Raw genomic sequence first — 27,044 nt, forward strand, 5'->3', positions numbered from 1 at the left:
GTGCTCTCCGCCTCAGGGAGGGGAAAAACATCCACGGTTGAAGCTACAGCAGTGATCTCCCCTAGCTGGAATGTTTCCGTCTGGATATCAAACGAGGGCAGAATCGTGGTTAATATGAACAATGGTCAAAAGTGATGAAAATAGCGGAAGGTACCAGTCGGCTGTCTTTCCCCCAACAGGGAGTTAATACAACAAACAATACAACTTGAAGAAAATTAGCAAGACCGTTTTTTTAAATCAATCTATTTTAAAGAGTATAAAAATTACATTAAATATGATGGACAAAATTTTGCATAAACACCGAGCACAGGACTCTAGCAAAGCCGGTAACAGTATACATTTAAGATAAACATGCTGAAATCTGTTACAAGATCACATAGGAAGATGAAACAACTAACGTCATTAATTAACCGGATAAGCAGTCATTTTCAGGTGAGGAATAGTACAGCACCAACTCATTAAGACATCGATTTCCAATCATGCTTCTACAAATACATCACTACGTTCCATTGACCGCCTGGCTTCCGAGCTGAAACCTCAGAGCTTCCGAATAACGTTCAGAATCGTACTACGACACTGCGCAAACCGTCAAAACATTACAGTACGGCCACAGGCCATACAGCCCATCGAGTCTGCACCGCAAACAAACCATCTGATCTCATCTTGCTTTACTGCTCACTCCTCCAAACCCTTCAATACTCCTCTCGAAATCAAGCTACAAAAAAATTTAAGAGCTTGCGAGGGACGGACTGGAGTTAGTGGACGGAGGAGAAGGCTGGGGAGATTGCAGAGGTCAGCAACAGGAGCACCTTGAAGTCGATCCACTGGGAGAATTGGATCATGAAGGGGATCCGTGGAGGGAAGGAGTGGGTGATGGAGGAAGGTGTGGGGGGTGGGGAAATAGAAACGGACCACAGAAGCGTATTCAGGAACCGACACGTTATTTGCAGTGACCGAGCACTGTGGATCGAAAGCTGAGTCTGCCGAGTGAATGGGGGTCGGAGATTGGAAAGGGGTTTTGAACTCTTGCAGAATTGATTGCCGTTAGCAACTAACCGGGGTCTGTTACGTCTCAACATCATCCTCTCAGTGCGAATCTGCTCCTCAATCTCCACAGAAGGTCAACTTCACCAGAACAAGACAGCTAGGGTAGCACTCCCTCGGGCCTGACAGAGAAAACTAGTTCCTCTCATAACCTTAGCCGTACGGGAGCTGGATGGACACCGGGTGAAGTAACCGTAGACCCTTCGCTTGGGTCATATATAAAAGGGACGTCTTTTAACTTGACGCCACTACTTTTTCAATCAGTTCTCTCCGAACCCTTTGCACCTCCGCGGCCAAATGCTCGATCTGATCCTTCAGTCGCTTGTTTTCCTCGATCAACTCCTGCACCAGATTCTCCGAGTCCGTCTGCTTCGCCGGGCGGCTCACCTTGCCCCCTCCAGAGCCTCCTGTTCTCCGTCTCTTGGCTCCGCATTTGCTCAGCGAGTCTTGGCACTTTTCCGCCGTCGGCAAACAGCAGCTGGAAGCCGAATCGGGCTCGGACAGAGACTCTACTCCCTGCTGTTGTTGCTGCTGCTGCTCTTCCTGTTCAGCGTTGGGGTCAGATTCCCACAGCTTGCCATCAATCTCCACGTCATCAATCGGGAATAGGTCGCAGATTTCAGCTGACTGACCAGCCGGGCACAGGTCGCAAAGTTCATTGTGTTGTTGGGCGACATTTCCGCTGTTAGAAACGAGACTGCCAGAGACTTCGTTCTCCAGAGGCCAAAAGAGTGGAGACTGATTGCAGTACTCTTGAGAATCCGATCCGAGCTATAAAAAAAAATATATTATATATATACACACACACGCATAATTCTTCAACAAAAAGCAAAATACTTTAGATGCTGGAAATCTGGGAACACTCAGCAGATCAGGCAGCATCAATGGAGAGAGGAAAGTGAGTTAACATCCCACCTACAAATGCTCTAACTACCACTCCACAGGACTCTGCAGGACTATTTGAATGCCAGGGCCACAGAACCATTGCATGTCTCAGCCCCCCCCCCCCACCCCCGCAAGGCAATCGATGCCCCGTTCACAGGTAACTGCCATCAAGCACGAAGATTGGATCTGTAGGCAAACGCTGCAGTAATTCAGTCTTACAAAACACACCAACCGAGCAGGACAAGAGCTTTATTCAGATTGGTCGTGCTTTCTCGTCAGAAGATTGTGGGTTCCACACCCACGTCAAAGTTTGAGCTCACAGTCCAGGCTGATGTTCCAGCACAGCACTGGGGGTAGGGCTTAAAAGTCAGACTTAGATGGTGCCAGTTAGTAGTGGGGTGGGTGGGGGAAAAGGGGTCTATATTGGGACGTCCTCTTGACATGAAAGATGCTATACAAATACAATTTGTTGTTGTTGTTGCCTATCTCTTACCTGGTTAATAAGAGGGGACTGGTTGAACTTTCTGTTGTCTTCCAATGTTTTTTCTGAAGGTAAAGGGAACAGAATACTCTCCAGATCATCCAACCAGGCCTCCATCTCTGGCCCCGATAGCTGGACAGGACCAGGAGGGTAGAGAATAGAACAAGACGCTTCTGTCATCATCGTCATCTATGAGCCGCCACTGAGAGAAAACAATTGCATTTTTAAGCACCTTAAACACATCACAGTGGCTTCCCAGGTAATTGCTGTCAACAGCAGTGGGGAGGGGGGTGGTTTGCAGGCAGATGCAGCTCATAATGTAATAATAATCATAATAATAATCCAATTCGGGAAAGTATTGGGCGCAGGTTGGCAGGAGCCGAGGCTTGGGGACCCAAGAGTGTGTGTTAGGGTAACGACTGGAATCTAACCAGCTAAAACCGCATAGCTTGCCATTGATATCGTTGTCTGGCAAACTTTCCTCCTGCTTGTCTAGTGTTCTCAACCACCTCACCATCCACACCCCCCCCCCACTTTCAAACCATTGTGAGTGCAGGTGGTGTCACCGGGACTGTGTCTGAGTACAATACGAGTGTAGAAAGCCCTCACCTTGTCAGGTCTTATAAATACACACGCTTCTTCCTCGACAGACCTGCAGAAGAAACCAGAATGATAACTTTACAATTAAAAATAATTGGAAAACCCCTCACATTTGATCTACATCAGGGTGGCCAACCGTTAGGCTGCTGAGGGCCGGACGGATGGCGTGTTTGAGAAATGTCCGCGGGCCACACAAACAATACTTTCGCGTTTCCCTTCCAGAAACATAACATTTCTGGGTTATGGAGGATGCGGCTGTGCCAGATGAAATGGAGGGAGGGACCGGATGAAATCGTTACACCACCATGATCTACATCATCATAATTACTGTGTCAGAAGGATGTCTCAAAGACCGTTTAGTGCCTCATCCAAAGTACTGTGCACTGTGCTGAGCGTCAGCCTGGACTCTGAACTCAAAGTGGATTGTGAACCCACAACCTCTGACGCAAAGGCAAGAGAATGACTGGCAGCCAAGCTCGTGTCTGGGGAACGTAGGAACAGGAGGAGGCCATTCAGCCCCTCGAGCCTGTTCCGCCATTCTATTGGATCACATCTGATCTGTACCTCAACTCCAATTAAACCACCTTTGCTGCATATCCCTTTATACCCTTTGGATCTTAGGTCCACACAGCTTTCTACTGTGTTGGTGGACTAATCGATACAGAATTGATTGCTATCAAAATCTCCACTGTTATAGATGGTAGAAGGTGAATGAGATGGACCTTGTTCTGTGTTTGTCCAGCAATGCCTATGTTCACTTTCAAAATTCTATCAACCTCAGTCTGGAAAACTGAATGTTGAATTGGGAACGTAGTTTTTTTTCTGAGCCCATGAGATTGTGCTGGTATTCATCAGTTAAAAAGGATTTATTTTCTTTCCCTGTTTGCTGAGTTTCTCCACTGACTGACTCTCTGCGCTCACCCACCCACCACAGTTGGTCAGAATCATCTCCATTCGTTCGCCCTCGTTTTTTCAAATTAATTTCATAATTAAAGGCCACCTCCACATGTTTGCGCACAGCATCGGAGCTGAGGTACGTCATCTAATATAATTGCGGAACAGGTTCGAGGGGCTGAATGGCCTCAACTCAACCCCAACTCACAAGCATTCCACATGTCTGTGAATAAGCCAACACACTGTCAATTCACTTTACAGTATATTCTGTGAAACGCTTTGAGACGTCTCGAAGACATGATAAGGCGCAGTATCAAATGCAAGGATTAGTATTATTATTATGGGGCTGTTCGCTCACTCACTTTTCTGAAAGGCTGACTCTTGTAACTGGGAACAATGCCTGAGGATTTCCTGCTTCTGTCTGTAATTCCTTGAACAGGAAGAACACCAGACACCTCTCCCAACCAGCCTTTAGAAAGTCTGAACCTGGATTAGGGATTAGTTACAGGAACAGATGGGCAGACAGAGGACTCTCAAACACTGCCGTTGTTTAATAATAATCCTTGGGTTTGATATAGCCCCTTATCGTGTCTTTGAGATGTCTCAAAGCGCTTTGTGGAGTCCTGTAGCTCAGTGGTTAGAGCACTCGCTTTGCAAGCGAGACACCTGGGTTCAATTCCAGGCAGAGGGCGAAACCTTGGGCAAGTTTCCTTACTCCACACAGAGCCTAATAATAATCCCTCCAAAACCAAAACAATAAATTGGTCATTTCAATCCACGACTGTTTGTGGGACATTGCTGTGCGCAATTGGCTGCCGCGTTTCGCCCACAAATATACAGTCAATTCACTTTACAGCATATTCTGTGAAGCGCTTTGAGACGTCTCGAAGACGTGAAAAGCTCTATATCAAATACAAGGATTATTATTATATTTTGTGGGCAGAACGTGGCAGCCAATTGCACACAGCAGTGTCCCACAAACAGTCGTGGCCAATTATTACTATTATAATATGTTTTTGAAGGAATTATTACCCCCGGAAAAGCTATCCGCCAATCCACTAACAACCAGGTTCCTGCTTACTACTAGATAAACAGAGGCGTGTGTGTGTGGAGTAAGGAAACTTGCCCAACATTTCGCTCTGCCCGGGAATCGAACCCAGGTCTCTCGCTTGCGAGGCGAGTGCTCTGAGCTACAGTAGCCAAATTCCACACAATTCTACACAACAACTTTCCATCTTATGTCATCTGAGAACTGGGCAGTGGGGAGAGCGCGAGAAAGGGTGTTGTCCTACGTCAATGAATGAATGAAATTCACTTCTCAACATATAGCATTCTCAATTCTACAAAAAAAAACACAACCACTCAACCAACGTCCGAGCCGTTTTGTTTTAAAATTACCAAAGATAGCTGTTGCGATTTTTTTTAACAAAAGGAAGATTTATTTTGAAGAGGGGAAAAGAAAATCCGAGAGGGAAACAGAGAGACCGAGAGAGGAGAGAGACAAAGGGGCTTTGATAAAACACCGGCAACCCCTAACACGGGAAATGACTCATTTGGAACAGTTTAAACCTTTCTCTCTCCCGTCTGTGTCGAGAAGAGAAGAGATACTCACTTTATGCTTGTTATGATTGTGCTCTGGATGCTGCCACTTTAGGAATTGGTGCTGATTTTTTCGAGAGAGCTGAGTTCTCATGTTCATCATTGTCGGGTTGCGAGCTCTTTGCTGCGGTTCCTCCCCGGTAGAAATGACAGGTCAAGCTATCGGAAGGGAGAAGCCGTAGCAGAGTCTATCTGGAGCACGCAGGGCTGGTCAAAGGATGGGAGTGATTGACTTGCATAATAAACCATTTAATATCCATTCCGCCCCCGGCTCCCCCAATCAGGCTGATGTAAGGACAGGATTTGCTGCTTCCCCTGAACTCCACAGTCACGGGTTTGCCATGACTCACACCCTGTGAAAGCCGGGCATGATGCAACAGTAAGAAATTAACTCGACCCCAAAAAAGGTTCTAACGTTACGACCAGTTCTGATCGTGCTAATAATAACCCCGGCATTCGATTCACGTCTTCGAGACGGCTCAGAGCGCTTCACAGGATGTGACTGTAAAGTGACAAAACACAAAATACTGCAGATGCTGGAGATCGGAAACAAAAACAGAAGTTGTTGGGAACGTTCAGCTGTACTGTACTGTAACACTAACTGTGCAGTGGATTGACTGTATATTTGTGGGCAAAACGCAGCAGCCAATTGGGCACAGCAGAAGCCCACAAACAGTTGTGGGTTGAAGTGACCAAATTATTATTGTTTTTTTTCTTGAGGGATTATTATCAGGCGTGTGGAGCAAGGAAACTTGCTCAAGGTTTTCACCCTCTGCCGGGAATCGAACCCAGGTCTCTTGCTTGCGAGGCGAATGCTCTAACCACTGAGCTGCAGTGAAAGGCGCTCTATAAATGGAATCTTGTTGTTGTTGTTGTTGTTGCAGGACTCCACGCTGGTTATTCCATACAACACGATGCTCTATCCACAATTCCACTCTACCTGACCATTAATCATATTTATGATAATAATCTTTGCTTTTCCTACAGCGCTCAGGATATTAAAATAAAGGATCGCTTATTGTAGTGTAGTAACTGTGTTTTTACAGTCAGCCAGATTGCGCAAAGCCAAGGGCCACAATAACAGCCCTGAAGTTAATGACTAATTCGTCAGGAAGGGTTGTTGGCAGGACATCAGGGAGAGACTCCATTCTCTTCTCCCCAATAATATTGCGGTATCATGTGAAAAAATAATAATTTGGCCACTTGATCCGCGACTGTTTGTGGGGACGCTGCTGTGCGCAATTGGCTGCCGCGTTTCGCACCGCAAAATATACAGACACTACACTTTACAGTATATTCAGTGAAGCGCTTTGAGACGTCTCGAAGACGTGATAAGGCGCTGTATCAAATGCAAAGATTAATGTTATTATTATTGCAGGGTCTTTAACGTCCACCTGAACAGGCAGACAAGACCTTAGTTCCTCAGTTTAATGTCCATTCTGAAGTACAGCCTGTGAGAGATGCCGTCTGGCGTGAGGGTCGCGATATAAATATAAGTTGTTGCGACTGTTTAACCCCTTTCCCTCCCACTCCGGGCTGTAGCGTCAGCCTCACCTGTGAGCTTTAAAAGTCCTGATTTAGGGCTCAACCTTCTGACCCCAGAGAGAGAGTATTGACAGCTGAGCCAGGCTAACACCTTTTGCGTTGTTAAGATCAAAAGATATGGAGACGCCAGTTTCAAAGATGTTTTGGCAGCAGCAAGTGTTCATTAACAGTGGGAACAATGTTAGAGGCAGGTTACTATGGCTTCAAAGTGATTTATTTTGGCAATCTCTCTGGAGCAGCCAGATCCGTAGTTCCTCTCGGACACCTGTTTATTAGCTCCTGTAACTCTGTATATGAACAACAGCATTACATTCGTACAGCGCCTTTCACGTCGGGAGGACATCCCAAGGCACTGGACAGTCATGTTTCGGACCATTTCTGCGGGTTGGGATTGGGGAGGGTGGAGGGCAAGGGGGGTGAAGCAGGGTGAAAGCATGGCCAAAAAGGAGAGTCTTGAGATGGGTCTTGAAGGAGGCGAGGGAGGGGACGAGGCGGAGGTACTGTGTTTCAGAGGATGGGCGCAGAGTGGCAGAAGGCCTGCCCGCCAATGGTGGAGTGGGCGAGGTGGGGGAGTGAAGCAGGTCGGAGCCCACTGAACAGAGGGAGAGAGGTTGGTAGGGAGGAACAAGACCATGGAAGGCTTTGAAGGTGAGGACCAGGATCTTGAACTGTATCCTCTGTGTGATGGGAAGCCAGTGGAGTCGGGCAAAGATGGGGGTGATAGGGTCATGGACCTGATGTGGGAGGGAACACAGGCTGCAGAGTTCTGGATGATCTGCAGCCTATGGAGGGAGGAGTTGGGGTGGCTGACAAGCAAGGAGTTTGTATAGTCGAGCCTCGATGCAATGAAAGTTTGTATGAGGGTTTTGGCGGCCTGCAGTGTGAGACTGGCGGAGCTGGGCGATGTTGTGGAGGTGGGGGAAGGCAGACCAGGTCATGGTGCAGATGTGGGGTAGAAAGGATAGTTGAGGGTCAAACAAGACGCCAAGGTTCCGGACTGACTTAGTAAAATGGAGTGTGTATCCATGGATGGTGATGCTATCAGCGCCTGAAGTGTGGAGGCACTGACGGGAGCCAAACAGGAGAGCCTCAGTCTTGTTGACATTGAAGAAAGTTCGCTCTCATCCAGGACTTGATGTCTGATAGACATTCTGTCAGGACAGCAGCGGCCCAGGAGTCAAGACTAACAACCAGGTAGGTAAACAGGGGCGCGTGGAGTGAGGAAACTTGCCCTCTGGGAATCGAACCCAGGTCTTTCGCTTGTGAGGTGAGTGCTCTAACCACTGAGGATGAGGAGGGGTGGTGGGAGTGGGTGTGGGAGGGGGTGGAGGTTGCGTGAAGTAGACTGTAATATCGACCGTGTTGTAACATTATATGTAACCCTATGAACCGGGAAAGACTATTTACCCCATCAAACCAGTTTCGCCCACACATCGTGTGCAATCCATTGGCGGGAGAGCCTTCAGCCACTCTGCCCCCAACCTTTGGAATTCCATCCCCCAATCACTCCGCCTCACCCCCTCCTTAGCCTCCTCCTAGTTCCGCCTCAAGACCCTCCTCTTCGACCATGCCATTGGTCACCCCCCTTCCCCTCCCCTCCCTTCTCCCCCCGACCCCAGCTCGGGTCTGAACTGCTGTACGCTGTCCAGCGCCTTGGGACGTCCGCCCGATGTGAAAGGCGCTATACACGTGTAATCGCATTGTTGTTCTTGTAATCCACCATTTAGGCCATAACATACGCAGTCAATACTGTGTATTCTTTGAGAAGGTCTCAAATCCAAAGATTATTATTATTATTATTATTATTATTCGTATCCGCTCCGCACACAACTTTTGCTGAGTAGACATCATGGCTTTTGCTGATTCCAATAATAATTAACTTCTTCACTCACTCACTCACTCCCTTCTTCACTCACTCCCTTCTTCACTCACCCACTTACTCCCTTCTTCACTCACTCACTCACTCCCTTCTTCACTCACTCACTCACTCCCTTCTTCACTCCCTCCCTCCCTCCCTCCCTCCCTCCCTCCCTTCTTCACTCACTCACTCCCTTCTTCACTCACTCACTCACTCCCTTCTTCACTCACTCCTTCACTCACTCCCTTCTTCACTCACTCCTTCACTCACTCCCTTCTTCACTCACTCACTCACTCACTCCCTTCTTCACTCACTCCTTCACTCACTCACTCCCTTCTTCACTCACTCACTCCCTTCTTCACTCACTCACTCCCTTCTTCACTCACTCCTTCACTCACTCACTCCCTTCTTCACTCACTCACTCCCTTCTTCACTCACTCCTTCACTCACTCACTCCCTTCTTCACTCACTCACTCACTCCCTTCTTCACTCCGCCCCCCACAGCCTCTCAGCCAATCCCTGACCCTCGTGCACCACGTGACCTCCAGGCTTCCGGGTCAGGGGTCAGGTGGCGCTAAACCGGAAGTGTCGGGTCAGGTCTGGTCGGAGAGCGAGCGATGGGGAGCGCGAGCGGAGTCGGGCCCGGGGCCGGGCGGCGGGGCTGGAGGTGAGGCCGAGGCCCGGGGGCCGGGGCCGGGACCGGAGCCGGGGGGGCGGGACCGGTCCGGGGGCGGGACCTGGAGCGGGGAACCCGAGGGGGAGGCCGCGGCCGCACAGGCCCCGCCACAGCCCCGGCCTCGGGTAGTGTTGACACGGCCCCCCCCCCCCCCCCCGTGTAGCCGCTAATTGGGAGCGACTTCATTCCCTTAACCCCTCCTCGACATCGCTGTCAAACAGCCTCAACACTCCGCCCCCCCCCCCCCCCACACACACACAGACCCCCCCCACACACACATACCCACAGACCCCACACACAGAACCCCCCCCACACACACACGCACAGACCCCCCCACACACACACATACCCACAGACCCCCCCCCCCACACACACACACACACAGAACCACCCCCACCACACACACAGAACCCCCCCACACACACACACACACAGATCCCACCACACACACACACAGAACCCCCCCACACACACCAGACCCCCCACACACACACACAGACCCCCCCCCCACACACACACAGAACCCCCCCCCCCACACACACACACCCACAGAACCCCCCCCACAGAGCCCCCCACACACACACACACACAGACCCCCCCCACACACACACACAGACCCCCCCCCCACACACACACACACACAGACCCCCCCCCACACACACACACACAGACCCCCCCACACACACACACAGACCCCCCCCCCCCCCACACACACACCACAGAACCCCCCACCCACAGACCCCCCCACACACACACACACACACAGAACCCCCCCCACACACACAGACCCCCCCACACACACACACACACACAGACCCCCCCCCCACACACACACAGACCCCCCCCACACACACACACACAGACCCCCCCCACACACACACACCCACAGACCCCCCACAAACACACACAGACCCCCCACACACACACACCCACAGACCCCCCACACACACACACAGACCCCCCACACACACACACACACTCTCCCCCCCACACACCCACAGACCCCCCCCCCCACTCCGTGTCTTCTTGTCTTGTAATTTTAGAGCAAGAAATTTTTTTTCCTGATTAATGCACGAACACTGATGTGCGGTCGCAGACCCCCCCCCCCCCCCCCCCCCCCACCCCGCACACCCCGGTCAGCGACAGCGGCCACCGGTCACCGCTTCCGTGGACGCGCCGCCGCCTTTCACGTGCCGTCGGCAGGACTGTCGCCCGTAACGTCCCGCGCCGTGTCCCTCCGGCTCCCGGTACAGCCCAGCGCCCGGCGCCCGACACCGAGCGACTCCGCCCACAAAAACACGCAGTCGCTACGCTCGGCGGCGCATCCCCTGAAGCGCTTTGAGACGTCTCGAAGACGGGATGAGGCGTCGGGTCAAAACGCGGCGATTGTTGTTGTTGTTGTCTGGTACCGATGGCCCGACAGCTGCTCGATGCTGCAGCACAGCGTCTGACGCGGCTCCCCGGCTCCGTGCGTCCGGACACAGCGGCGCCCGGGAATCCAGTGACTCGCGGACGCTCCGGGACGCTGTCCGGCCCGAAGGGGCGCTATGTAAATGCAAGTTGTCGTCGCCACCGCTGTCGACGCGTAGCGACCGTGGCAACGGTCACAAAATAAGTGTCGGCCTTCTGCTGTGGGCAATCGGCTGCCGGGTTTGCCCGTAAAATATACAGTCGATTCACTTTACAGCGCATTCCGCGAAGCGCTTTGAGACGTTTTAGCGACGGGATAAGGCGCTGTATCACACGCGAGGATTATTATTATATATTATTACGTTCAACTTCGAAAGTAACGGTGTGAGAAGAGAGGCTGAGAGACGTGTTGATGTGATCGGTCTCCGTGTCAAACGCGAGACCTTTTCTTTAAAAAAACAAACGCTGGTGCTGCTGTGTTGATGGCGTGATCACGTGCTCCGAGGGCTGTCGTTACCGCGTGTGGAAAGTCAGCGCGTCATGAAACGGTCGGGGTGGGGGGGGGGGGGGGGGGCAGTCTGCTCAGTGATACGCGTCCCCTTGCCCTGCCACGATTACCCGACATCTGCTCTCCGTGGCAGACAGTAGAAGCCGTGAACGCTTGCCCCTGATCGCACCTGTAATATCAAAACATCTCAGAGCACTTCACTGACAATTGCTGTCAAGGGTAGCGACTGTCTGCCCGTAGGCAAACACAAACGGCAAAGTCTCACCCACAGGCTGGAGATGATCGATTAATTTATCTGGAGGAGTGCTGTCCAGCCCGTCTCTGTTCCAATCGTGATTGAGCGGGAACACGGGATGTCAGTAGATGTAAAGTGTCACCCAAAGGACGGCACCGCTGGCAATGCTCTGCTCCCTCCCCTCTCCCCCCACAACACCGGGACCATCAGCCTGGACTGTGAGCTCAAGGTCTGTCACCTTGATCGATGTAAAGTGATTTGAGTCGTTTTCCCTGTATATGAAAATTGCTGTACGAGGGCACGTTGTTTTGTTGAACCCACAGCCTTTTAGTGCAGAGACCAGAATAATACCAACTGGGACGAGCTATGACAAAATAACCCTCGCATTTGACACAGCGCCTTATCACGTCTTCGAGACATCTCAAAGAGCTTCACAGGATACACTGTGAAGTGAATTGACTGTGTATTTTGTAGGCGAAGAGCTGAGAAGGGTTAGATCCTCTCAAATGTTTCCGCGTCAGGTTGTGGGACACTTGAGTTTGATCAGGATTAATCCATTTATATTAACGTAGATTAATTTGTATATTAATGGATATTCTGTGAAGCGCTTTGAGACGTCTTGAAGACGTGATAAGGCTCTATATCAAATACGAGGATTATTATTATGTTTATTATTATTTTTCTTTCAGCTCCTGACTGGTGCCACTCAGCGCGAGCGAGTGTGACCTGGAAAGCGACACTGCACAGCAGAAGTGAGGCAGACCGACACAATGGCTCCACAGCGAATGGGCTCCCTTCCCCACAGGGTACTAACTGCACGGACTGGCCTTGAGGGGAAGGTGCTGAGTTGTACAGGGGTTCTGGCTGAGGGGCAATGACCTGAAGCTGACTTTATCCCTTGGGCCTCAGAGAGAGAGAGAAGAAATAGCAAAATGAACGGCGGGAAGGAATGTAGCGGCAGCGACCAGGGTGGGGGTTCGCTGGCAGCCCAGGTTCCTGTCGGCTGGGAGAGGAGAGTGGATCAGGAGAGGGTGGCATATATCAGGTGAGGGGTGAACAGAGATCCGCTGTTATAAAACCTGTAAGATGTCTGTGGGACGCTGCTGTGTGCAATTGGCTGCCGCGTTTCACCCTCAAAATACAGTCAATTCACTTTACAGTATATCCTGTGAAGCACTTTGAGACGACTCGAGGACGTGATAAGGCGCTGTATCGATTGCAAGGATTATTATTATTATGTTCAGTGTTTGCTGGGTTGGGCTTGGAGTGTTTCATAGTTAAGAACCACTGCGATGCATTCTGTATGAGTGGCATTCACACGGGGCTCTCAATCCATTTCAACTCAGTCACTTTTCTCCGGGGGTGGGGTTGGGGAGGGGGAAGTGTCAGAGAACAGCTGATTTTTGTAATGTGGGACACTGCTGTGTGTAATTGGCTGCCACGTTTCGCCCACAAAATATATTCAATTCACTCTACAGTATATTCTGTGAAGCCCTTTAAGACATCTCAACGTTGGGATACGGCGCTGTATCAAACACAAGGATTATTATTATTATTAATGGGGAGAGGGAGAACCGAATCGATTCCTTAAATGTAGCTCCTGGTCTTCAGTAAAATACCGCAGAATAAAGGATTTTGGAGAGGAGTAAACAGAGTCCATTTTTTGGGCACTTTTCTGAAATTCGATCAAGCTCCAAATCACTGATTTTTATTTCGTCTCAATTGTGTAAATATATACAGAGCCTTTAAGCATAAAATAATAATAATAATCCTATAATAAGAAGAGCAATAATAGCCGTCTCAAAGCACTTTGCAGAATTTCCTGTAAAGCCAATTGACTGTATATTTTGTTTGGCAAAACACGGCAGCAAATTGCGCACAGCAGTGCCCCACAAGCAGTCGTGGATTGAGTGACCAAATTATTACTATAAAANTTTTTTGGAAGGGATTTTTACCCCCGGAAAGCATTCCGCCAATTGACTAACTACCGGGTTCCTTCTAACAACTCGGTGAACAACCGTGTGGAGTAAGGAAACTTGCCCAACATTTCGCCCTGATGGGAATCGAACCCAGGTCCTCTCGCTTGCGAGGCGAGTGCTCTAACCACTCAACAATAAGACTCTTAATTGTTCAATAATCTACAAAATATTATTGCACAATAGTTTCAGTCGCCATTCCCTGCCAGAGACCGTCCCACCTTTCCCATGACAGGACTTTGAGCTCACAGTCCAGACTGATGCAATATTTCGGGATGCAACATTGCCGGAGGTGACATCTTTCAGATGAGGACAACAACAACATTATGTTTGTATAGCGTCCTTCACATCGGGAGTATGTCCCAAGGTGCTGGACAGTCAGTGTTAAACCGAGTGAGAAGTTAAACCGATGTCCCTTCTGCCAGTTCAGGTGGCGTTAAATCTGGATCACTCTGCACTGCAATGGCCAGTGCTTTTACCCACATGGCAGGTCAAGTTCTTAATAATAATCCCTGCATTTGATACAGCACCTTAACACGTCTTCGAGACGTCTCAAAGTGCTTCACAGGATACGCTGTAAAGTGAATTGACTGTAACCTTTGTGGGCGGACTGTATATTTTGTGAATTCATACCCCCCGCCCCCCCCGCCACTCCCCTTTGTCAGTGGTTTATTACAAGACGGAGAACAGTTTTTCAGCATTTGTGACCTAACCTCTCCCTTTCTGTCCAGTCCCAGTGGCACGGTTCTCTCTTCTGTGCAGCAGGTGAGGGCTTATCTCCTGACTGAGGGAGCTTGCAAGTGTGGCCTGGAATGTCCTCTTATCCTGCACAAGGTAAGCTGCAATTGGGAAGGTTTCTTCCTCTCCATAATCGCGGGAAATGTGTGTGCTTCATGCTCCGCCACTGTCAAGCGCTCTGGGATGGTACCATGTGTGAGGGGCGCTGTATAAATACAAGTTATTTTTGTACTTAAGAACATATGTACTAATTGTACCCTTCCATTGCCTGTGTTACATCCTCTGGAACACACTGCATAGTACTTTAACATAGCTTTGCTGTGTCCAGAGGGGAAGCTGACATGCACACAATTCTTGGTGTCAGCCTGACTCAGTAGCGCTCTCATCTCTTGAGTCAGAAGGTTGTGGGTTCCAGTCCCCTGTCGATACTTTGAGCTCACATTCTAAGCTGAGGCTCCAGTGCAGTACTGCGGGAGCATTGCATTGTCAGAAGTGCCGTCCTTCAGATGAGAAATTGAACGGAGGTCCCATTTGCCTATTCAGGTGGATGTTAAAGATCCCACCGTACTGTTTGGAAAGAGAAGGGAGTTTCTCCTCGTGTCTTGGCTGACAGTCCCCTCGTTAAATTGGCTGGTTGTGGGACATTGTTGTGTTACTACGGTCACCTACAAATTACACACTCACTATATTTTACAGTATATCCTCTGAAGCGCTTTGAGATGTCGCGTTGACGTGGTAAGCGTTCCGGGACACTACCCCACGTGAAGGGCGCTATATAAATGCAAATTGTTGTAAGTGACTATATCAGATGTAAGGATTATTATTATTACGTCTCGATGATGTGATAAGGCGCTGTATCAAATGCAAGGATTAGTGCATATCATATTACAAATCCTGTGAAGTGCTTTGAGATGTTTTCGACGATGTGATTTGGTGCCATAACAAATCAATTACAAGGATATTTAGAGTCTCCTAAGACCATTTAAGTGGGTACTTATAGCAGTAGGATTACAGAGTGCGTTTGCCAGGTGTGGAGGTTTGCAGTCTCTATCGTGGGGGGAGGTGGGGGAGGGAGACAGAGAGCACAAGCACAGGTTGGTATCTTCATCCATACCTTTGGTCGCCAACAAACCTCTTCCATTTCTTGCTCAGTTTCTGCCACTCCCCTCCCAATCCATCCTGGCTTCATGTGAGATGTTCTCATATATAAATGGCCCTATGTTTCTGGAAGATGTTGTCTCCCTCGCCTCCTTCAAGTCACGTCTCCTCTTCGACTGTGGCTTCAGTCACCCTCCTACCCCCTACCCTCCCTCCTGATCCCAAGCCCCAGCTCAGTTCCAAATCCCTGACTGTCCAGCACCTTGGGACGTCCTCCCGACAGTAAGGATAATGTGTTGTTGAGTTTCTGACCTCCGTTTTGCAGGTGTTCAGCTTTGACCCCGGGGCGAGTGTGAAGCGCAGGACGGCCGAGGATGTCAAAGCGGACGAAGACGTGATGAAGCTCTGCAATCACAAGAGGAAGATCATCGCGATGGCCACACTTCACAAGAGCATGGAGACCACGCATTCATCGCTCGCCCTGAGCAGCCCCACCACTGGTACTGACCGTTTTTTTTTGGTGTGTGGGGGGGTGGTGTGGGTGGGGTCAGCCTCCAGTGACCGGTTTGCCCTTCCAGGTCCTGCCGATGAGTCAGGCCACTCGGCTCAGGATCTGGATTACTGAGACCGCCACAGAGGGCTGGCTCGATTCCAACATCACGTTGCAAAGAATAATATCTCTGGGATTTGTGATAATATAATAAATGGATATAATATTACTGGTATTAAAATTCCTGGAAGGCCAGACCAGTCACTGGGGGCAGGGAATCATCCCACTCAGCTCCTGTTAACGCTGCAAGCCAAACACCCTAACGGGTAGGGTGGTCCTAGCTGGACAAGCAGCGGGAAAGCTAGTTAGGAACGCAGGAACTGGAAGAGGCCAATCAGCCCGTCCATTAAACCTGAAGCAACTCTTTAATTCCATTCCCTCACCTTTTCTCCACACCCTTTACGGTTCCCATTGTTGGTCAATATAAAACATTTCAGAACTCCCAGCCATGTTGAAGATCCCGTGACCCCCAAAATGTCCCCCAAAATAAAATCCCAGATGGCTGTTGGTGGGACAATGCTGCGGGGAACTTGCTGCTGCGATTCACCCACAAAAATACACAAGTGAATCCACTTCACAGTATATCCTGTGAAGCGCTTTGAGACGTCTCAACGACGTGATAAAGCGCTGTGTCAAATGCAAGGATTATTATTATTTATTAAATAACCCGTGCAGTAGCTGACCTGGGAGTGTGTGGAACCGACGCTCTGTGCCCGAGTCAGGAAACTGTTAATAAGCAACTACATTTACTGCTTCTAACGCTTTGTTTTTATGAATTTCAGGAGGAAATTCTGGCCTGCTTACCCACACTACTCCATCCGGGACTGCGCTGGGCAAACCACAGCATTCACTATCGCCCGAGTACAAGAACATTTTTCTGTCCAAGCTCATGGGCGCTCCGAATTCACTGGGGAGGCCCTTCCAGCCAGCGTCGTCTCCAAACCACGACCCTCACTCTGGTTACCCCCGGCAGAGGCACGGCAGCTCTGACCACAGACAGACATCTCCTTGCTCCCGCCATCGGGGCGACCCGACCAGTCCTGTCTCAGCGGGGACCACCCTCCCCACCGCCAGCGCTCTGTCTCCTCACCTCGAAAGTAAAGGAAGATGTGAAACTTTTGCAAGGACTTATTCCCCCTTTAATCCTGAACTCCATTCGGGCTCGGTCCATTTGCACCAAAACCCTTTGATGGCTGTGGGGTTGCCACAGAAGTCTCAGGCGCTGCTCTCACGTGGTATGATCAGCCCTCCTCCTCCTCCTCCTGCTCCGCTCCCTCGCTCTCCAAAAAGCCCTCTGGTCAAGAACTCTTGCGGTTTTGCATCGAACGCTGATATCGCGGCCTCTGTGTTCCAAAAACGTTCTCCGGGTCCCGTCACTTCTCTTCAGAACCCGAAGGATCCTCTCGGCATCTTGGATCTGATCTGTGATGGCCTAGAGCCCACGGGTGGGGGGTGTTCGACCGCCCCCGCCGCCCAGCCCTCCCAACACTCTCAGGTAGCTGCGCTGAATGTAAACGTCCCACCGCTGCTCAGCCATCTCCCTTCACTGGCGGGCAGCACGGCTCACGGAAGCCCCCACCCAGAATCGTCCCTCGCTCAAGTGGTCGGGGGGGTCAAGCGAGCACCCCAGAGGTCACGGCCTTCGTCCACCTCCTCGGACCAGGAAGGTTACACGCTGACCGGCCAGCAGTCTCGCTGCAGCACCCCAAAGTCTCACTCGAGATCCCCAAGGTCACTGAATTCCCCCAGGCCGTCGTTGCCGCCGAGTCCGAAGGCCAAAGTGGACGGGTTTTTCCAGCAGTACAAGGAGCTCTCTGGCCCGCTCTTTGCCACGGCCGGCAATGCCGCGAGCCACCAAAGCCTCCCCCTGCACCTGCCCGCGCCCACTGACAATGTGCCTCAGCCGATGAAGCCGCCCGGCCTCCTCGGCATGCCTTTGAACGAGATCTTCAGCCAACAACACAACGCTGCCTTCTTCCCAGCGAGCAGCTTGCTCTCGGCGGCAGCCAAAGCCCAGCTGGCCAGTCAGAACAAGATGGCGGCCGGCGGTGGGTACAACGCTACAGCCACCGGCAACCATCGGACCCCTGAGATACAAAGCACTTTACCCAACCATTTCTCTCCAGCTCCCAATCGGCTCCTCCCCATGGCTGACCCCCCGTGTGGCCCCCAAAGGGATAAGGCAGCGGCTCAACACAAGGACTTGTCCAAGAAACGGAAAACGGCCACTCCCACTGTGCTGAGCATGCTCAAACAGTCCCAAACCAACCTGTCCAATGGATCGAAGCTCGAAGCTGACATATTAAGGAACCAATGGCCCAATCTCTCTCTGGTCAACCAGCCCATGTCTCAGTTACTTCACTCTTTGAGTGCTCAGAGCTCTCAGGCAAATAGCAATAACAGTACTTGTCATATAAACTCTGTGTCTTTTCCGTCTTGTACCAATAACCAGTTCAATATCGTAGCATCAAACCTAAACCCTTCTCCTGTGCAGAACCTACCGGTTGTAAATGTGCCTGTTGGGTCTGTTGGAGAGACAACCTCCAGCCAAAGTCTAAGCACTAACCTACTCTCTAGCTATCAGGAGGCCAACAGTCACCTTCTTGGCCTGGTCGGCCAGCTGGCTCTGTGTTCCCCAGGACCTTCCTCGGGAAGTGCCCCTGTCCTCAAGATTCCAGCCTCCACGCTGCTCATGCTCCCACACAGCTCTGGCAGTAGCAGCCAAAACCTTGCTGATGTAGGTAAGTAGACCTGAAATCAATTGGGAACTTCTCTAACATGCATCTTAAGTTCTATGGTTACACAGAGAGTGTTAGGGTCTGGAACACACTGGCAGAAAGGGTGGTGGAGCAGATTAATTGACAACTTTCGAAAGGGAATTGGCTAGGTGCTTGAAGGGGAAAAATGTGCAACAATATGGGGTAAAAGTAGGGGAGTGGGATTGATTGGGCAGCTCTTCTAAAGAGCCGGCAGTCACGATGGACCGAATGGCCTACCTCTGTGCTGTAATATTCTATGATTCTATTCTAAGTGGCAAGTGTCCCCCTTGGCTCAATTGGTCACAATCTCACTTTTGTGTCAGACGTTTGTGTGTTAAGAACATTAGAATTTGCTAGGCCAAAGCAGACCAAGGTCCATCCAGTTCGCCTTCCACCATCCTGGCAGTCGCATGACATGTTGTGTCCCAAACTATATACTGTATCCCTAGTTGTTATTGCCTAAAATAAATCTATCTAATTTGTTCTTGAAACAATCAACACTTTCTGCTTCCACCATTTCCCTCGGGAGCCTGTTCCATAAGTTTACTACTCGCTCACTGAAGTAGTGTTTCCATCCTACATTAGGAACTGAGCTGATTGTCTAGGCTGACACTCGAGTTTAATACTAGGGCAGAGGCATGGAGGATTGGGGATACCACCTTTCATCTAAGATGTATTGGCGTTTTGTCTACCAGATCAAATGGATGCTAAGGATCCTTTTGCAAAAGAGAACAAGTTTCTCCCAGTGTCCTGGCCAACAACCCTCCAGATCAACCTCTCATTCATTTCATAGCTGTTGTAGGGATATTATTGTAAATGTGAAAGGTTTCTATATTTCGATGCTGCACTAAATGCAAAGATAATTATCCTTTTGTGCACTTTTGAGTTCCAGGAAACAGTCTGACTTTGTTCATGAATTCAGATGGTCCTGATTTATTCCTGTTGAGGGTGTGAGTTCAGTATTTGAATACTTTTTTCTCCTATTTAGTACAACTAATTTCCCTTAGTTAATAAGGTAGTAATTCCTTCAAGATATATAAAAACAATTTGGTCACTCAATCCACAACTGTTTGTGGGAAACTAACGAGCGCAATTGGCTGCCTCGTTTCACCCACAAAGTATACAGTCAATTCACTTTACAGTATATTCTGGGAAGTGCTTTGAGACATCTCGAAAACGTGATAAGGCGCTGTATCAAATGCAAGTATTATTATTATTAGTAGTAGTAGTATTACAGCAATAAGTTTCTACTTGTGACTTGTGATTTCTAAACTGTGGGTATCTTTCTGTTTCTGTTCCAGAAGGTGCCAGCCAGTCTGTTTCCGTCTCTATCGCTGGCAAAGGTCACCCCGCCATCACCAAGACCACCTCAGTCCTCAATCCTGGTGTGATAGTTACCACTACAGTAGACGGATCCTTGCCTGGCCCGTTGCCTCTTGCAGATGCCTTTGCGTTCATTAACCAGGATCAGGTGCTTCCATTTGGACATTCAACATCCCCGAGTGGTGGACAATCCAATCCTCTGAACCCAAACCTACTTAGCTCCCTTCCCATCTCGCTGCCCATGAACCAGCAACCGACGCTCAACCAAAATCCATTGCAGTTGGTTCCCACTGCAGTAGAAGGGCAGGGCGATGGCATGTTGAACCTTTTGGGCCTTCTTAACCCTACCTTGAACCCAGCTTTATCTCCAAATTCCAATGACCTCGATGGACAAACACTACAAGCCCTCCAGATTCTAATGGCTGCCTTGCATAAGAACCAGTCCCAAGCAAGCTTGCTTCCCCTGGCATCCCTTAACCTGTCTGTTCCAGACTTGGTACAGCAGCAGACTAACTCCTTGCCCTCTGTTATCCAGCTTCCTACCCTACAGGACCACCTATCCAGTGCCCAAGCAGCAGGGGAAAGAGCAGATGGATTAATAACCAATCCCCTTGGCAATGCATTTGGTGGACTCTCTAGTAATGACGGCTCCTCACAATCCCTTCTCTTCCCAACAGCGTCTTCTACCCCAGCCTTACTGGCCTTAAACCAACAACTCCTGGCTGCACTCCTCAGTTCTTCATCAGACATTGTTAGTCAACCTCAGGTAGGGTTCACTGTTAAAGGAGGAAGCTACACTAGTTGTGAATCAGTGTAGCCCGGTTAACATGTAAAGCTGCCTTTCCTTGTTTGTGGGTGTCTTGTGTTCTGGAGTTTTCATCAGTGAGTTAATGTTCGTTGGTTTCTGGTCAGCTGGCGTCTGACACCTGTGGAAAACCATCACCGTGCTTAAGAGGATCCAAATCCAACTGAGAATTCCATGGATCCCACCTTCACATGGAAATTCCAGGGATAGGTTGTTGGAATGGAATGCGCGCTCTCCCTCTCTCCCTGGAGGGACGCCCCCTGCTTACCTAATTCTGGAGAGTGTTAGGCACAGCTTGGCAAGAGCCAAGGCTTGGGGACACCAGTGAGTGTTGGGGTAACTGCTGGAGTCTAACCAGCTAAAACTGCGTAGCTGGCCATTGATATTGCTGTCTGGCCAGCTTTCCCAGTTAGAACCACCATAGCTGTTAGGCTTGCAGGGTGGGATGATTCCCTGACCCAGTAACTGGTCTGTTCTTCCAATTCCTGCGGTTGACCCTGTGCTGTCATCAGCAGTGCCCTGTGTATTGTAAATGAAAATGTTACCATGCAATCAATCACCTGAGATTTTGAACAAGGCCGCCTTCGCTAACTTGGGATTTGGTTTCAAAGGAAATGATGGCAGGATTCAAATACTTGTTGGATAATTGGAGCCGGTAGCACAGTGGGTGGCACGAGGAGGGGTAATTTTCGGGGGGCGCTAGGGTGCAAGGAAGAGCATTTATACTTGAGCTTCCCGGGGAAGAGTAAACTGTGTGGCCCTGTGATTTTACTGCTGTTCCTATCCACAGGTCTGTCTTTCAGCCGTCTCCCTAGGCTCTGCCACTACCACCACCACTGCCTCCCCTTCCCTGGAGGGCAATGTGGTCTTGCCGATGGCTGAATCCTTGCTGCCTTTAGCCAATTCTGGAACCACAGGTTTTCCTGCAAAACTCAACACTCTAACACCTCACCTGCTGAACCCTCTACTCGGTGCCAGCTTTGTTGGTGAGTCCCTCCATTGGGTTTAATTCTTACCACTTGCTCCAATTTGCTCCCTTCCTCCCTCGAAGGTTTCTCGACTGCATTGTCCTATCAATGGAAGGGTAGGTAATGTTCCGAGGTCACTAGGGTGCAAGGAAGGGCTGGAAGAGCATTTATACATGAGCTTCCCAGGGAAGAGTAAACTGTGTGGCCCTGTGTGATTTTACTGCTGTTCCTATCCAGGGTTATTATTAGCTTAACGTCCTGGACCCAGCCCGTGCTTCATATACCAGCTCTTGATAGTGAGCATCGAGAGAGTACTGGACGGGGCGGTTGCTCATCATAGTGAGCAGGGTCCTGTCCTCACTCAATTTCCACAAACAAGTATCTTCCAGGGGGTTGGGGGACAAGATTCCTTTGGTAGTAATGTCCTGGCTGAATTCTTTGCCCTTCTCGCACCAATTGTCACCACGTCTCCTGACCTGACGGAGATCAGTGGCTCAGCACCGGGGTTTAATGGAGCCTTGGATCGACTGTACCCGCTCTGTTTTCTAGGTGACGTTTCAGCGTTGAGCCAGCCTCAGCTGCAAGCCATTGTTGGCAGCAATTCAATGTTCCTCCAGAACCAGCAGCCCCTTCTCCAGGCTCTGCAGGGGCCTCTGGGGATCCAGATGTTCCAAAGCCAGCTGCCCATCCCAGGCCCGATCCATCACACTAACCCCTTGTCCTGCCTCTTCCACAATGTCCAGGTAAGTGGGTCCTCCACCTCGCCTTCCTCATCCAGGATCTTCAGCTTAACTGGTCATTATTATAATAATAATATAATAATCCCTGCATCTGATATAGCGCCTTATCATGTCTTCTAGACGTCTCAAAGCGCTTCACAGATACAAGTGAATTGACTATATCTTGTGGGTGAAACTCATGGGGTGCAGATTATACTTTATAGTATATTCTGTGAAGCACTTTGCAGTGACTGTTATGCCAAAACATACCAAAGGGCTTCACAGATAATTACAAGAACAAACGACATTTGCACAGCACCTATCATGTCGGGAGGACGTCCCAATGCGCTGGACAGTCAGGGATTCGGATCAGGAGGGGTGGAGTGCAGGGAGGGTAGGGGTACTGTCAAGTGTAGTGACTATTTTGTAGGCAAATGTGCTCATGAATTAGCACATGAGGTTCTGCAAACAGCCACAAAGTTAGTGACCAGTTTATCTGGAGGATTGTTTGACAGGTCACTGGGACAAATGTGCAGTGATTTATGTAGGCAGAATAGCTGCCATGTTTACCTACGGACAGACATGGCGCTCTGCAGCGCTGTAATCAAATGTAAAGCATTATTTTCATCGAGTTCTCCGGGTTTAATTGATTTTTTTTTCTTTTTGCAGGTGAATGTGGGTCAGACTCTGACCCTCCCTAAACCAGGAAACCTCCCAGACCCATCAGCCCCTCTGCCGGAGACCTCCTTCTCCAGCCTAATAAATTCCCATCATAACTCCGCCAGTCAGCAGTCACTGATGAGCAGCCCCAGCCACCAGCCCCTGCAGCAGAAGGTTCACGTGATGGAGCCAGACAGTGCTTGCATGGATGCTCTATACAACACAGTCCTGGATGCAGTGGGGAAAGGGATTCAGGTGGTGACAAGCACAGCGCCCAACAGCATTTGCTACTCCAGATCTGTCCCAGCCTTTAGCACCACCAGTGCCTTTACAGCCTCTATCTCTGACTCCATGACAAGCAAAGGCGAAGCAATGGCACAGAACGAGAGCGACCCCACAGGAGAATCCCCGCTAGTCCACAGCAGCCACTCAACAGAGCAGACCCCCAGCAATTCCCACGTCAGGCTCTTTGCTGAGCAGGCCGCCAGCACCTGTAGTGCTGAGCAGATCTACTGGGAGCCTGGCTCCTTCTGCCGCCATTTTGTTGAGCAGGTCACCGCTAAAGACACCACGAGCAATATTTGTACGTGCCACAACCATGTACACTGTGAAATCTCAGGGCATCACTGTAGCGTGGAAATATCACTGGTCTCTCGTGCAGAGGCCACAGCAGAGGGGGAGACCCCGGCGGGACGCAGCCCGGCTCCGAGCAGCAGCACAGACATCTACCCTCGGACACCAAGCGCTGCAACGGAGAGGGCGTTATCAGGCGCGCTCTGGACCCCAGTAAGGGAGGGCTGGCAGAGCATTGTGGACAAAGGACGTTTCACTCTGACAGCCTGGAGGAGGGGCGCGGGAAAGGGTTCCCGCCCTGGCCAGACAGGCCAGTGGGACTCAGTGCTGTGCAGCAATCCGGTCAGGAAAGGAGAGAGGAAGAAAAGGTGGGTGTTATAATAATAATAATACTTGTATTTGATACAGCGCCTTATTACATTTTCTGGACGTCTCTCAAAGCGCTCGACAGAATATACTGTGTTGTTATATACAATAAAATAAATACCGGGGTCTTGATTATAACACTCGACAAAAAGCAGGTCCTGAACCAGGTGCAAAGTGGAGATCTCGACTGGGCGGATGTGTAGGAACTGTCTGGAGCCCTGAGGATTGTGGAAAAAGTGCACGTGCGTCTGCATTTCTGTGTGTCGTGCCGTTTTCCGTCGTTTTCCAACGACAACCTGCGTCTCAGAGCGCTGTACCACACACAACAGGAAAGCTAGAGCAGAAAGAATAACGAATGGCTTTTTTTTCTACCATCCTGTTCACTTGAGGCAGGGAGCTCGACCTGAGGGTCTGCAGGCCGCATCCGGCCTGGAAACAGCCGTACTGTGTATCCGAAGTCCAAACCTGGTCTGACCCGCCGGGAAAAACAGCGAGGCAAGTCGGCAGTTAGCACAAGAACCTGTCAATCACTTTCAAACTGGGGAGAGAGACAGAGACACACACAGACAGACAGAGATACAGAGAGAGAGGCAGACGACAGATACAGAGAGAGCGACGCAGAGCCAGAAACCCTGTCACTGGCTCTACTATTCTATGAATTTTTATATCACCTATTTTAAAGTTTTGAATTGTAACTAAAATAATAGTGAAATTAAGCGACACCGGTTTGGTGCGCAATCAAAAATACAGGATTTCTATACGATTCTCTCGGGTTGGGTATTGGAAGGGAACCACAAAGATATGGCCTTATGCGGCCCTCGGGTGTTTCTGAAATCCGGCAACCGCATAAACCATATTTTTGTTTGGAGCTCCCTGACCTAGAGGGATTTGTTACTGTATGAAGCTCCTCTCCCCCCATCCTTCGCCACCGCACCCAGCAGCTCACAGCTAACCCTTTATTTCCTCTTCCAGGTAATACCCGAGAACATGAAGACACTATTGGTGGGGCTCGAAGCCCCACACAGGACCAGAAAAAGAAGTAAGAAGTAAGTAACAGACCCACCCGGTGACTGTCTGACTGCCCTGTCGAATAGCTGTTCAATGCCTCAATGGGTCAGTCTAATACTGAGTCATTCAGAACCAGATTTGATCCCCGATCTGTCCTCAAGTTACCGATTTCAGCCAAGGCTTCAATTAGCCTCAGTGCCCTTGATCTGGGGATGGAAAAGTCAGCCAAAGTTACAGCAGTAAGTCCTGCTGGAGTTTGTTCGTTCCCCCCTCTCCCCCGATATAAATACTTTCTCCGCGTCACCAAACATTTGTATGAGTTGATTGATCCCTTTGAGAAGAGAAAGGTGGTGGTGGTGGGAGAGGGGCGTCATAAATAAATGACCTGTTTGGGGTGGAAGGGATAGACGATTCTTGCATTAAAAGTTGGAAGGAAATCTATTGTTCAGTCTGAACTTTGTCTCTGCAGCACTCCGAAGATGAACAGCAATCTGGAAGTTGCTTTGCAAGAAGCCATGATGGAACTAGACCAAATAACAGCCAACGTAAGTGCATTAAACAGGGAGGTGGGGGTCAAGGTTGGGGAAGGAAGGGTCACACAAGGTTGGGGAGCAAGTGAGCTCCCTGGGGAGACTGGAAGCACAAAGTGTTGATTCTTTCAAGAATAAATTAGATTTCTGTTAGGAAATAATATCTCAGGATACAGCGTAATAGTTTGGGACATGACATGTGTAAGCAACTGCCAGGATGGTGGAAGGAAGGCGAACTGGATGGACTTTGGTCTTCATTCGCCGGCGAATTCTTATGTGACTGTGAAGAAAAACTTAAGATATGTGGGGCAGAAAATAGGCTGCAGAAATTTGGGTGGGTTGGGAGTTCGAGGCCCAGGAAGGAGACAAACATTGTGATCACGCTTGGGATTATTTTTTTCTCTCCCTTTTTACTGTCAGGCTGACCAGCCAACTCCAAAAGAAAAAACAAGGAAGCCAATGAAAAGCAAACGAAGGAAAATTGTCCGGTAGCCCTCGCCTCGCCGCAAGCAACCAACCCTTAAGGCCATCGACGGGTCCTGTTGGCTTCCTTAGGAAGTCCATTTGGGACTCAGTTTATAAAGGTTTTTTTAATTTTTTTTAAAAAAATAAATAAAAAGAGACTCTTCCGAGGGAGGGGCCGGAGGGTGGAGCGACGTCGTGGTCAGTCCCTGCTGGGCAGGAGCAGCGCGACGTCTTGAGCCGCTGGAGGCAAGTCCGGTACCAACCTCCGGCGGTTCTGGCTTCGTGAAGAGCAGTAGCACCATCGTTTGGAAGCGCGTCCTTACTGCCGGCAATAACTTCACTTGAGCAATAAGTGAGGTACAGTGTGTAACCTGTGATTAAACAAACGGGCCCTTCTTATTTTGCGAAGCGCTCGTTTTTTTTCCCCGTCCCCTTCGTCCAAAACCAACCAGTTCCCACTTGAAGGGATCTGGATCTGCACTTGAATTTACCCCTCTCTCTCCCCCTCACCCCTCTCTCCCTCTCTCCCTCCCCCCCCCCCTCCACCCAGTCCGACTCCACAGCTGTGAACTGTGGTGTTTCTGTTGTGTATAATCTGCCCAAAGTATTTGAATACTTAATATAATTAAATAGAATGAAATACTGTACTGTAATTTCTGGAAACAAGAACTCCCTAACCCGGCTGTATTTACAAGCTCCACTTTTTCGTATGTAGTTTAAAAAAAAAACAAAAAGCAAAATGTTGTTTTGCGTCAAATGTGTCCACGAGTG

General features: G+C 49.8%; 2 protein-coding genes across 2 annotated transcripts; one reads left to right on the forward strand and one right to left on the reverse strand.

The window, feature by feature from the left end:
- Positions 1-228: 228 nt before the first annotated feature.
- ddit3 (DNA-damage-inducible transcript 3) lies at positions 229-5,804 on the reverse strand. The gene is made up of 4 exons (XM_007909326.2): positions 5,517-5,804; positions 3,020-3,062; positions 2,423-2,612; positions 229-1,815 (listed from the first exon to the last, which is right to left on the reverse strand). The coding sequence occupies exons 3-4, from the start codon at positions 2,597-2,599 to the stop codon at positions 1,279-1,281; spliced, it is 714 nt and encodes a 237-aa protein (XP_007907517.1). The 5' UTR covers positions 2,600-2,612; positions 3,020-3,062; positions 5,517-5,804; the 3' UTR covers positions 229-1,278.
- A 3,674-nt stretch (positions 5,805-9,478) lies between these two features.
- mbd6 (methyl-CpG binding domain protein 6) lies at positions 9,479-26,672 on the forward strand. Its single transcript, XM_042344151.1, has 12 exons — positions 9,479-9,573; positions 12,425-12,780; positions 14,443-14,545; positions 15,873-16,047; positions 16,880-18,838; positions 20,158-20,945; positions 21,775-21,970; positions 22,502-22,695; positions 23,341-24,270; positions 25,243-25,316; positions 25,748-25,823; positions 26,229-26,672. Exons 2-12 carry the CDS (start codon positions 12,668-12,670, stop codon positions 26,298-26,300), a joined length of 4,680 nt encoding a protein of 1,559 aa, XP_042200085.1. The 5' UTR covers positions 9,479-9,573; positions 12,425-12,667; the 3' UTR covers positions 26,301-26,672.
- The last annotated feature ends 372 nt before the right edge of the window (positions 26,673-27,044 follow it).

The sequence above is a fragment of the Callorhinchus milii genome, unplaced genomic scaffold (genome assembly GCF_018977255.1).
Source record: "Callorhinchus milii isolate IMCB2004 unplaced genomic scaffold, IMCB_Cmil_1.0 Scaffold27, whole genome shotgun sequence".
Classification (NCBI taxonomy): domain Eukaryota; kingdom Metazoa; phylum Chordata; class Chondrichthyes; order Chimaeriformes; family Callorhinchidae; genus Callorhinchus; species Callorhinchus milii.

What these genes read in the sequence shown, in the direction of transcription:
- mbd6 (XM_042344151.1), top strand. Translation starts at nt 12,668, where the DNA reads ATGAACGGCGGGAAGGAATGTAGCGGCAGCGACCAGGGTGGGGGTTCG. An exon ending in GAGAGGGTGGCATATATCAG is followed by an intron (nt 12,781 to 14,442) that starts GTGAGGGGTGAA and finishes CTTTCTGTCCAG; the next exon opens with TCCCAGTGGCACGGTTCTCT. An exon ending in GGAAAGGAGAGAGGAAGAAA is followed by an intron (nt 24,271 to 25,242) that starts AGGTGGGTGTTA and finishes TTCCTCTTCCAG; the next exon opens with GTAATACCCGAGAACATGAA.
- ddit3 (XM_007909326.2), bottom strand. Translation starts at nt 2,599, where the DNA reads ATGACGATGATGACAGAAGCGTCTTGTTCTATTCTCTACCCTCCTGGT. An exon ending in AGTCCCCTCTTATTAACCAG is followed by an intron (nt 1,816 to 2,422) that starts GTAAGAGATAGG and finishes TTTTTTTTATAG; the next exon opens with CTCGGATCGGATTCTCAAGA.